This window comes from Rhinoraja longicauda, chromosome 2, assembly GCF_053455715.1.
Source record: "Rhinoraja longicauda isolate Sanriku21f chromosome 2, sRhiLon1.1, whole genome shotgun sequence".
Lineage (NCBI taxonomy): Eukaryota > Metazoa > Chordata > Chondrichthyes > Rajiformes > Arhynchobatidae > Rhinoraja > Rhinoraja longicauda.
This window is the reverse complement of record NC_135954.1, coordinates 85,665,882-85,679,146: the sequence shown is the minus strand read 5'-3', so window position 1 is coordinate 85,679,146 and position 13,265 is coordinate 85,665,882. Positions and strand designations below refer to the sequence as shown.

General features: G+C 41.0%; 1 protein-coding gene across 1 annotated transcript in view; it reads right to left on the bottom strand.

Annotated features, from left to right (window-relative positions):
• The window catches only part of LOC144606320 (uncharacterized), a 117,745-nt gene that overhangs the window by 8,743 nt on the left and 95,737 nt on the right, over positions 1-13,265 (bottom strand). The window contains exon 11 of the mRNA XM_078422323.1: positions 6,861-6,994. Within this exon, the coding sequence (XP_078278449.1) occupies positions 6,861-6,994 (134 nt within the window). The remainder of the gene's footprint in view (positions 1-6,860; positions 6,995-13,265) is intronic.

Sequence of the window (13,265 nt, the reverse complement as noted above, 5' to 3'; positions counted from 1 at the left end):
GCTTTTCCGGTAATTCTTGGCGACATGCGAGTTAGAGTTGCTTATTTAAGTACTCGCTCTACCACAACAGAGATGACACTTCAAAGTACTTCATTGGTTGTTAAGCACTTTGCATTATCCTGAAGGGATTTAAAATGCATTACATACATGCAAGCCTTTCTTTTTGTTTCTTGTAACAAAAAAAGGACAGTTTCCCTCACCTATGAATTCTATATTACTGAAAGCTGCTGGTATTGGGGGTAGGGTACTGACATGGATAGAAAATTGGTTGACAGACAGAAAGCAAAGAGTGGGGATAAATGCGTCCCTTTCGGAATGGCAGGCAGTGACCAGTGGGGTACCACAAGGTTCGGTGCTGGGACCCCAGCTATTTACGATATACATTAATGACTTAGACGAAGGGATTAAAAGTACCATTAGCAAATTTGCAGATGATACTAAGTTGGGGGGGAAGAGTGAATTGTGAGGAAGATGCAATAAGGCTGCAGGGTGACTTGGACAGGTTGTGTGAGTGGGCGGATACATGGCAGATGCAGTTTAATGTAGATAAGTGTGAGGTTATTCACTTTGGAAGTAAGAATAGAAAGGCAGATTATTATCTGAATGGTGTCAAGTTAGGAGGAGGGGGAGTTCAACGAGATCTGGGTGTCCTAGTGCATCAGTCAATGAAAGGAAGCATGCAGGTACAGCAGGCAGTGAAGAAAGCCAATGGAATGTTGGCCTTCGTAACAAGAGGAGTTGAGTATAGGGGCAAAGAGGTCCTTCTACAGTTGTACCGGGGCCTGGTGAGACCGCACCTGGAGTACTGTGTGCAGTTTTGGTCTCCAAATTTGAGGAAGGATATTCTTGCTATGGAGGGCGTGCAGCATAGGTTCACTAGGTTAATTCCCGGAATGGCGGGACTGTCGTATGTTGAAAGGCTGGAGCGATTGGGCTTGTATACACTGGAATTTAGGATGAGGGGGGATCTTATTGAAACATATAAGATAATTAGGGGATTGGACACATTAGAGGCAGATAACATGTTCCCAATGTTGGGGGAGTCCCGAACAAGGGGCCACAGTTTAAGAATAAGGGGTAGGCCATTTAGAACGGAGATGAGGAAGAACTTTTTCAGTCAGAGGGTGGTGAAGGTGTGGAATTCTCTGCCTCAGAAGGCAGTGGAGGCCAGTTCGTTGGATGCTTTCAAGAGAGAGCTGGATAGAGCTCTTAAGGATAGCGGAGTGAGGGTGTATGGGGAGAAGGCAGGAACGGGGTACTGATTGAGAGTGATCAGCCATGATCGCATTGAATGGCGGTGCTGGCTCGAAGGGCTGAATGGCCTACTCCTGCACCTATTGTCTATTGTCTATTGTCTATTGACTGTCCTCTCTTGCCTTCTATCCTGTCCTGCTTCATGTCCCCATCAAATTCTTCAATGCATTGAAGCACAAATCCCAGAGGGAAGTCCATAAACTGATTTAACGTAGCACCATTTAAACTCGCATCAATTAAATCAGTTAATGGACATCCCTCTGAGGATTTGTGTTTCAATGCATTGAAGAGATTGATGAGTACCAGAAGGGATTGAGACAATGACTGCTGGTAGGCATGGAATGATACAGAGCCTCATCCAATCAACCAAGACGCCTTATCTAAATGAGTCCCATTTCCCATGTGTAGGAAGGAACTGCATATGCTAGTTTAAACCAAAAATAGACACAAAAAGCTGGAGTAACTCAGCGGGTCAGTCAGCATCTCTGAAGAAAAGGAATAGGTGACGTTTCGGGTCATTTTCCCCAGAGATGCTGTCTGACCCGCTGAGTTACTCCAGCTTTTTGCGTATCTCCCATTTTTGGCCTTATCTATCCATGTACTTATCTCTGCTTTTTCAGTATTATTATTGTACATGCCTCAACCACTTCCTCTGTCAGTTTGTTCCATGCATGCACTTCCTTCTGCGTGAAAAAATTGCCACTGATTTTCCTATTAATTCTTTCCCCTCTCATTTTAAACCTATGTCCCCTAGTTCTTGACCCCCTAATCTTGGGGAAAAGACAGTGCCTTCACCCTATCTGTGCACCTCATGATTTTATACGCTTCAATAAGATCAATTCCTCAGCCTCTATGCTCCATGGAATAATGTCTTAGCCTGCCCAACCTCTCCCCATAACTCAGACCCTCAAGTCCTGACAGCATCCTCAAAAATCTCTGCTGCACTCTATCCAACTTAATGGCATCTTTCCAATAGTAAGGTGACTAAAATTGAACACAGTACTCCAAGTGTGGCCTTGCCAATGTCATGTACAACTGTAACATAATGTCCCAACTTCTATACTCATTGCTCTGACCAATGAAGGACAGTGATCCAAAAGCCACTGTGTACTTGTACCACTAGGTTCCTTTGTTCTACAAACACTCCCCTGCTATTCACTGCAAAAGTCTCACCCATGTTCGACTCCCCGAAATGTAACATCTCTCAGTATCCGAATTAAACTCCATTTGCCATTTCTCAGCCCACTTAACCAGCTGACCAAGATCCTGCTGTAATTCTTGATAACAGTGTCTATAATATCACCTAGCTTAGTGTCATCTGCAAATTTACTAATCATGCCTTTGACATTCTCACTCCAAATTATTAATGTGGTTGACAAACATTTGGGCTCAGCACCCAACGTACCACGGGCCTCTAATCTTAAAAGCAGGAACAGGGTACTGATTTTAGATGATCAGCCCTGATCATATTGAATGGCGGTGTTGGCTCAAAGGGCCGAATGGCCTACTCCTGCACCTATTTTTCTATGTTTCTAACATCAGTCTTTGCTTCCTACTATGAAGCCAATTCTGTGTCCAATCAGCTGGCTCTCTCTGGATTCCATGCAGTCTAACCGTCCACAACAGCCTACCATGCAGAACCTTACTAAAGGCCTTGCTGAAGTCCATATAGGCTATATCTACTGGCCTCGTTGACCTTCTTAGTTACTTCTTCAAAAGACTCAATGAAATTTATGAGCCACAATCTCCCATGTACAAAACTGTGTTGACTATGCCTCATCAGCCATTGTTTTTCCAAATGCTTATAAATCTTATTTCTCCGAATCCTCTCTGAAAACTTAGCTTTCATGGATGTCGGGCTTACTGATCTATGCATAAATGTCATCACTCAAGAATTTATATTTTTCCGATACCAAGCACGTTGTTGTTATAGTTAGGTTTGTTGATTTGTTTGGGCTCAAAAGGACACCATCCAACCCACCAAGTTGGTGTCGGCTCTGGTATAACAATTCTCTCAGTCAGCATACAGAAAAACTACAAATACACTGATCAGGGTCCACTGCATGGTGCCAGGGGCTGGTGCGATGTAACCTAGTCGTATGACAGAACTAGAACAGCTTGGCCCAGGAAAGTTGTCAAAATCCTTGTCATCTCAGTTGTGGGTGGCTTTAAAATTTTCATGACATTCAGAACTATTAACAATAAAGTAAACAAAACACGAATTATTTAACTTCTTACTTTTCGTGAATGAATGAATAAGTTTATTGGCCAAGTATGTACACATACAAGGAATGTGCCTTGGTGCTCCGCTCGCAAGTAACAACACGAACATACAGTAAACACGAACAAACAAACATCATTTGAATTGCAAATTCTCTGCTCCAATGATTGAGCATGGGAATCTTAATCTAGAGCAGAATGGATGAGCTGATTCCCCTCAATTGCGAAGGAATCTCAGCAGGTTTGTGCTTCACTGCTGAATTGTCTGCCAGCAGTGGAGGAAATTACCTGGTCCATATGCAGAAATCTGTCAAATTTTCAACTTCTGCATCTAGATACCTGTGCTTCCAAGTACCAATTGCTTGCATTTCCAGCAGTACTGCTGGATGTTGCCCTGGAGCTATCAGCACCAATCAAGATTCAGTCCAATATATTTCAAACATCACAGAACAGAAATAAATTAATTGTTACATCAAATAAATTACAATACTTGACTAATGTGTTTAAATCAATGCAAGGCTATTCTTAATCTATCACAATGCAAAAATATTTTACATTGATTTTAGTAATTGTGTTCCTGATTTAATTTTCTTAACTCATAATAGCCATGATCATTTCAAATCTGATCAATACTAACAGTCTTCATAACGCGAGCATATGTAGCCAAATCTTTTTTTTCATTTTTCTATTCATTGTATCCTTAACTACTACCAAGTGTGATTTAAATTCCATCTTTTCCCTGTGGAAAGCCAACATGTGACACCATAAGCCAGCAACCATTACAGGATAGTTACCTTAATGCATGTAGTAGGAACTTAAATTGAAATCCCTCCATTACAAGAATGCTTTCAAGTACTTGACATCACTTTGACCCTCAATACATATCCAGCAATTTCACATTATTACAGAGTAGCTAATCCATTAAAAAAGATCTAACAAGATCCAATGCTGTGCCCTCACACCACACATAATGCACAAATGCACTAAAGGAATTGATTCCAGCAGTTTTTAAAAATGCAATTTATCAATCAACCATTACAAGATACAATTTTTTGCTAAATGGCACTGAGATTCTAATATTACAATGGCATATTTTTCTAAAAGCTTTTGATAAAAATAAAAATGATAATGCAATGCAAACCTAAAGAGCTGATGAATAAAATCTTTATTAACTTTTAACTGAGCAGGAAGATGGCACAGAATATTTATTCTATGCTTTTAGAAACGTGTACTGCAGTTTGGAACAAGATTTAACATAGTGCAAGTTCCTTCATTCTCTTAAATGCAGGCTTTATATTTTGTGTGGTATACATAGTTTGATTTCCAGAACTGTTAAATTTCTATTCAAAGGACACTGAGATCCATACTTGATCTAGTACTTGGCAGATGGTCGAAGAATAGTGAAAAACGTAAAGTTGTGGAAAACCACAGAAACATTGATTAAGATATTACATCTTTGTATAATATGAATGGGATTAGGGAACAAAATCATTCCTATTTCCCACTTAAAGGAAAATTTGATTTAAAAACAATGAAAAGATCCAGTTAAATCTCATAGTTGGTGCAAAATTATATTAAGGTTAATATGGAGGAAACATTTGTATCCTGCATTGCAGGAATATTCAATGCATGGATAACATGATCTCTACAACATTAACTACTGTAGATCGTGTGTTCATAAGTATGCTTTACAAACATTCACATGATATAGGAAAATATATTTTGCCTGCATATTTCATAGTCACTAACCACAATCCAATTTTTTGCTGAGGCTGCTTCCACAACATCTCCCACAACCTCAACCAACAAGAAATACAAAGGCAACAGGCACAAGGGATCTCTATTAACTGCAAGTCTCCCAATTGCACACCATCCTAATTTGGAAATATGTCACCCTCATTCATTGTAGCTGGTTCTAATTGCCTGAAACTCTACGCAACAGCATAGAGCGAGTTTCTCTCTTCATCAGAGGACTGTGGCAGTCCATGAAGGCATGCCTTCTCCAGGGTAATAATAGCTAGTCTTGCCAATATGCCAAGCTCCAGAAAAATAAATCCATAAATTAGTGAGAAGACTCACTTCTGGTCTTCCCGTTGATGAAGTACTTGAAGATGGTTGAACCTAAAATTCTGCCCTGAGCAGTTCCCCCTTTGATGCCTTGAGGCTGGGCTGGTTGACTTCCGACAACCACAACCATCTTCCTCTCTGCAATACAACATGGAGGCATCTGATAGTTATGCCAGCATGAAGCCTGCAGTCCCGGTGAGTTCATATCTGTGCATTGACTGCTCTCCTGAAGGCAAACTTCATAAACTTGATGATGTAGAAATGTGTTCCAGATTGGGAGATGTTGTTAACATTGCTTGCACAGCCTAAATAGACATGGAGCTGTAAGAATTTATATCCATCACCACCACCAACGTGTTTTGGGGCCTGCTCTTCTGCTGCATGTGTAGCTACAGGGGATGGCATACTTCCATAAGCACCATTTGGTGATTTTCTTTTTAACTGCTCTGACATGCGAGTTATGGACAAGCAAGAAAGTAAAACATATCCTGGAATATAAGTGGAGTGCGATTGAGTGGAGAAAAATTCATGATCTACACGGTTATTTTCTTAGAACGAAAATGTGTAAAATGACTTTAATTTATAGAATAAAAAACAAACTACTGGAGGAACTCAGCAGGTCAGCAGCAACTGTGGAGGGAAATGGACAGACTATGTTTTAGGTTGAAGAAAAGTCCCAATCCAAAATGGTATCTGTCCATTTCCCTCCATAGATGCTCCATAGAACCCAGTGAGTTCTTCCAGCAGTTTGTTTTTTTACTCCAGATTCTAGCATCTGCAGTCTCTTGTATCTCTGTCTTAATTCATAGAATGATGATTCTGTCCTAATTAAAGTTGAAGTGAAGTAGTTTCCTTGTATGTATTGCAGAGGCCAGTATGTGGATCACAATATCGTCCATAATTTTATTATCGGGAGCCTGTTACTATTTTTAATCCTCAAGACAAATCTCAACGTGCTTTGCTCAATGAAGACAAATAATTTATTTTCTGCTTAAAATCAGAATCTTTTCACTTGCAATGTTCGATATGAGCTGTAAAATTGTAACTGGCACACGTTTCTTAATAACTGCAAAATAGAATTCGATCCCATTATATAAACAGGAAATAAATAGGCAAAGGAATTTCAGGAATAACTTTCAATTGGAGAAGTGCTGCAATAATCACCAGTAACTAATTTAAATCCATGAAGGCATAATATATATTTAATTCCAAAATAGCAATTTCTTTTGAATATTTGCAATAATGTTCATTTTTTCCAACCCAAATCTGTCCCACATACAACATATTCTTGGACTGAAAAATGATCAGTTAATCTTTACCTGCTTAGTGACATCTCTTGTCCATGGTGCCACGTCTTGTCCATCACACCAGCCATTTCTGCCGTAGAGCCAAGTGCCATGTTCATTTGGGACCACCCCCTCTGAAACCTTGTCAGCGCAACCTAAAGAAGTGCCTAGGTCGAATAAAATTAATGTTTAGTTTATGTTAATTGCGTGAAAAATATCCTTTATAAATTACATTTGTTACATGCGGTATGTATTTCATCACAAGTGTCTGTAGGGGAGCTTTAATACATATTTTCAATGTCGAAGGTCATAAGGAATAGGAATAGAACTAGGCCATTCGGTCCATCAGGTCTACTCCGCCATTCAATCATGGCTGATCTATCTCTCCCTCCTAACCCCATTCACCTGCCTTCTCCCTATAACCTCTGACACCTGTACTAATCAAGAATCTATCTATCTCTGCCTTAAAAATATTCACTGACTTGGCCTCCGCAGCCGTCTGTGGCAAAAAATTACACAGATCCACCACTCTGACTAAAGAAATTTCTCCTCATCCCTTTCCTAATAGAACGCCCTTTAATTCGGAGACTATGACATCTAGTCCTAGACTCTCCCACTAGTGGAAACATCCTCTCCACATCCACTCTATCCAAGCCTTTCACTGTTCTGTATGTTTCAATGATGTCTCCCCTAATTCTTCTAAACTCCAGTGAATACAGTTGCCGACAAACGCTCATCATAGGTTAACCTACTCATTCCTGGGAAGGAGGTAAACTATAATGTACAAATATGGAATATTGAACTCAGATTATCTCACTTAGATTTTTTAAATTCAAAACTAATCGTGTCACTTTCAACATCAATGACACAGCCACGATAGAAAGTTTAATGTGAACAAGACAGGTTGCACTTTTCATCAATGTAATTTTGCCTTTTAAAATACATTGAATTTTAAAAACAAATTAAATCTCCACGCAAGTCTCCATAACGAAAGGTAAGAGAAAGAAAAAATAAATTTGCTTTTTCTCAAACTTTTTTAAGATCTCAGATCATCAATAAAAATGGTACCACTGTAAAACAGCCCATGTAGTATAGTTGATGCATGACATTGACCTTAGAGATGAAGATTAATTTTTTGGAACCATAAGTCGCAAACAACAAAACATTATATAGCTTGCTGTTCTTTCAATTATTAAACAAAACCTTTTCTAAATCTTTTGAGATAAATATGTTTTATCTTGAGGATGTGTTGTAGCATATCATCCATGTGATCTCAACAGTACCTACCTTCTCAGAAACTCTGACAATTGCAAAGAACAAGAGCAGCAATGCCATAGGAATGCTGGGATCTTCTCCAGATTACAACACTGCGACATGGATATAATCTGTCTCTTATTCATCATCATTAGTCAAATTGCTAAAATCCCAATATTTAATTGTACAAGTAGCTTAAGAAATTACACTGTTGCCAACTTTTGGAGTAAAAAATGTGCATTTTCCATATGAACGAACAATAGATTTTGTGTGTTATTACCAGCACACTAAGGGATGTAATGCTGAGGCTTTTTAAGGCACTGGTCAGACTGCATTTGGAGTATTGACTAGCATTTCACTGCTTATCTGAGGAGGGATGTGCTGGCATTGGAGAGGGTGCTGTGTCAGGTTACAAGAATAATCCCAGGGTTGTTTGGGTTACTGTATGATGAGCGTTTTACAGCTCTGGGCTTGTACTTACTGATGTTTAGAAGGATAAGTGGGATCTAATTGAAACTTACCGATAATGAAAGGCCTGGAAAGAGTGGGTGAAGAGGATGTTTCCACTATTGGGAGAGTCTAGGACCGGAGGGCACAGCCTCAGAATTAAGGGACGTACCTTTAAAAAGGAAGACAGACACAAAATGCTGGAGTAACACAATGGGAGAGGCAGCATCTCTAAAGGGAAGGAATGGGTGTTGCTGAACATTTTAACTCCCCCATTGATTCCAGATCTTTCTGACTTGGGCCTCCTCCACTGTCAGAGTGAGGCCAAATGCAAATTGGAGGACAGCGCCACATATTTCACATATTGATTTCTCTAACTTCGTAACCCTTGCTTTCCCTCTCTCTGTCCCTCTCCCACCCCAGTTCTTCGACTAGTATCACTGTCATTAATTTTACTGTTTGTATGCCTTGTTGTCACATTCCCTGAGCCATCAATGAACCATTGTACATTTGCTTGATCGTCGTCTGCTTTGATCTGTCCATTTCACACCTTACATTCTCTTTGTACCCTTCCATATCTCTAGTTTCCCTCTCCCCTGAATCTCAGTCTGAAGGACTCGACCCAAAACGTCACCCATTCCTTCTCTCTAGAGATACTGCCTGTCCCGCTGAGTTACTCCAGCATTTTGTGTCTATCTTCGGTGTAAACCAGTATCTGCAGTTCCTTCCTATACCTTTAGAAAGGAGAGAAGGAAGAATTTATTTAGCCAGAGGGTGGTGAATCTGTGGAATTCTTTGCCACAGACTACCATGGAAGCCAAGTCTTTGGTTATTTTTAAAGTGGAGATTGACAGGATTAGTAAGGGTGCCAAATGTTATGGGGAAGTGGCAGGAGAAGAGGGTTGAGAGGAAAAGATAGATCAACTGTTTAAATGGTGGAATACACTCAAAGGGCCGAAAGGCCTAATTCTGCTCCTATGGCATATGAACCTACTTCCTAGTGCCTCTGAATTTAACAAAAAAAAGATAAGCTTGATGGATGGAATTTTAAATTCAAAGATTTAAGTCATGCTTTTCTTGAGTCTTTATAAGTATAATTTGCTCTACATAACAGAATATTATCGAGAGACACAATTTGCACTACACTACAGAATATTATCGAGAGTCAGACCCACTGAATTACTCTAGCACATTGTCTTTTTGTGTAAACCATCATTTGCAGTTCCCTATTTCTACGACGTAAAGTTAATAATAATCGTACATGGCCACATGTCTGGAAAGATTGTGTGAAAGAGTTGATTGTTTCGTGAGTCTGATCGCCATGAGAAAGAAACTGTTCTTAAATGTGGATGTCGGGTTTTAAGCTCCTGTATCTTCTCCCATAAGGTAGAAGAGAGAAAAGGGAATGGCAGGGTGTCAAGATGAACTGGATGGAAAAAAGTAACAAGCCTGCGATGGACTGGGTAGTATTCACTACCCTTTGTAGGTTCAGGTGGACAAGAGCGGAGCAGTTACATATGAAATGGATCCTGTCAAAATATGCTCTATTGCTCATCTGTAGAAATTCAAAAGAATCTACGTGGATATGATGAATCTCCTCAGATACCGAAGAAAGTAATTACACTAATGCGCTTTCTTCATCACCACAGGAGTGTGAAGGGACCAGGATAGATTGCTGGTGATATAGTTGCCAATAAATTTAAGCTGTTGATGATCTCCACAGCAGCACCATTGACAAGGACAGGGTTGTGTTCACTCCTCCTGCTTCCTTAGGCCAACAGCTAATTATTTCACCTGATGATGCTGAGACCACGGTTGTTGTCCTGACACCTTGATACAAACTTCTTGATCTCTTTCCGACACTCTGTCTCATTGTTGCTGTTGATCTAGCTGACAACAGCAGTCCATTCATTTTGAGCAGTCCATGTGATAAATGGAGAAACCTCAGGTTGTATGGCAGGATCAGATGAGTCAGGGGTGAGCCAACTTTCAGTGAAATAAAGAACACAGCAGCCCCTGATCTCCCTACGAAACAGCTGCCTCGCTCTGAGCTCTTTAGGCTTGTTCTCAAGTGATTGAATATGACTTAGAAGTATGCTGGGGTGTGTGGCAAGGTGAGATCCCAGTCATTTCAGCTACACTTGGAGCACCCCATTCTCCCTCCCTGACTACCACCCTCTCATGGTTTATAATTACTCTTCGCTGTCGTGGTCACATCGGGCCTACGGCGATTCTGAGAGATCCTATGAAATAGCGATGATTGACATGAGGCTTTCAGCACTGGAACTAATGAATTTCTCTGCACTGGAACGGCTAAAGAATGGATGTAAACAGTCAAAGGAGACTGTTTTCAGAGTTTTCAGAAGAACAACATACAAAATTTCACCACTCTCTGAAATTTACAAATACGTAAGAATCTTTCAATATTATGATGGAATACTTATCTAAACTATGTACCTAAATCATTTAAAATGCCGTAAACTTACAGTTTGCTATCTCAGAGATGAGGATATCACTGGGTGAATCATACTCTCAAAAGGATTTTTTTGCCATACAAAATGTCCAATTATTTTTAGGACTCCTTTTATATCTTCCAAATAGGGATTTTTGTAACTGAAATGTTCCATATAAAAATTCACATTAATTGCAAATGTATCACCATAAATCTAAGTGGTCATAATTCCCCTTATAAAATATATTCTGGAGTCTAATTAATGATTATGACATAGTGTACAGTAATGTTATCAGTATCTCTAATATTTCATGAAGCCATTATAGTACATGAACTGACTACTGATGTTTCCAAACAAAAAAGAACATGATTTTTGTGAACTATAGTGCAAATAAACGATTCAAAATTTCAGATATATTGATGAGTGCTTTGGTGCTGGTTCCAGCACACATCCTGCATACATCAATTTTATTACCATCAGCACTTTCATCCATCCTGGTCTCAAATTCACCTGAACCATATCTGACACTTCCATTCCCTCTCCCATCTGAGATGGATATCTATATGTTTCCATCTCAGGAGACAAACTATCCACTGACATTTACAATAAACCCTCCCACAACTACAAGAGACTACCCTTTCCACCCTGGGAAGGATTCCTCCCATTTCTCCCAGTTTCTTTCTCCGCCACATCTACTCTCAAGATGAGACCTTCCACTTGCTACCCACCCTTTCCTGACCCCTAGCACTATCCCCTGCAACCCCAGGGATGTAACACTTGTTCCTATGGCTACTCCCTCGCCAACATTCAGGGACCTAAACAGCTCTTCCAAGTGAGGCAAAGATTCACATGCACCTCCTTCAACCTCGTCTTCTGCATTTGATGCAGAGTACCTGTGCTCTTTCCACATTGGCCATCCTGAACTCCCAGTGGCAAGCCATTTCAATTCCTCTTCCCATTCCCACACTGAACTGTCCATCCTCAGCCTTCTCCACTGCTAAGGTGAGACCCAATGCAAACTAAAAAGAATAACACCTCATATTCCGCTTGGACAGTCAACAACCCAATGGCATGAACATTAAATTTTCCAACCTTAGCATACTTCTTAGTAATATTCAATCACTCGAGAACAAGCCTAAAGAGCTATGAAATTTTCCAAAAATCCCCCTCGCTACGATCCCATCCCACGTCTCCCAATGCTCCTCCAGTCATTCCATTTTTGTACCTTTTCCTACCCGCCTCCAACCCCTCATCTCCCATTTTTGACCCCCTACTGCTTCTGCATCCATAGACTCCCCTCACCCCATCAGCTTCTGGTTCCATCTGTCATTCAACGCTCCCCCAATAATCACCTTCCTCACGCGACCATGGTGCCACGTGGCAGAACTTGGCAGACCGTGGTGCCGTACCCACCCGCTATCAGCAGGCCTGGCTCACCCACCACAGAGCTGAGAAACCCTCCTCCAAAAGGCAGGCTGCTGATCCCTGCCCTGCTCTTCCCGAGGGCCGGGGAGGAGGTGAAGAGAGTCAAGATGGTGAGGGCAGATGCATGGAACAAAGAGCCAGTAAGTGGACCGGCTGTGGGAGACAGTGCAGTGCATTTCAATGGTGGAGGCCCTGCAGCAGCCTGAGGCTCAGCTGGATAGGGCGCCGCTCCAAGAGATTGAGCGCGCAGACCTGCAGTGGCACAGAGCAGTAGAGCACAACAACGGTTATGCTTGGCCAGGCTGACCCTGCAACGCTGCCAGGACAACTGGCATTTATGCCCAGGTTAAGAACTCTACACTTATGACAACTTGGCCTTGAAAATGGCACCAAATCTGGCACCTCGTATTCTGTCTCAGTGTACTATTCTTATACAACAGCACTGAATCTAAGATGTGCTTATGTATAGTCATAATTTCACTGAACTGTATGCAAAGAAGAATTTCACCGTACTTGTCACCATGTGACAATAAAGTACTATTGAACCAATGAACCTATCAGACTCTAGCACCTGGTATCCTTTGTGTTCCTGCTTGTCACCCTGCAACAGCTGTCCACCTTCACCAACCCCTCTCCTCGTACCGGAAAGAGATAGGCAACTTAGTGAGTACAGGAACGAGTTAGACATCTTAGTTACATGGTGTCAGGGGAGCAACCTTCCCCTCAATGTCTGCAAGATGAAGAAGCTGGTTTTGACTTTAGCGATCATGGTAGAGTGTATGCCCCAATCGGCATCAATGGTGTTGAAGTGGAAATGGTGGATAGCTACAGGTTTCCTGATGTTAATATTACCAACGAT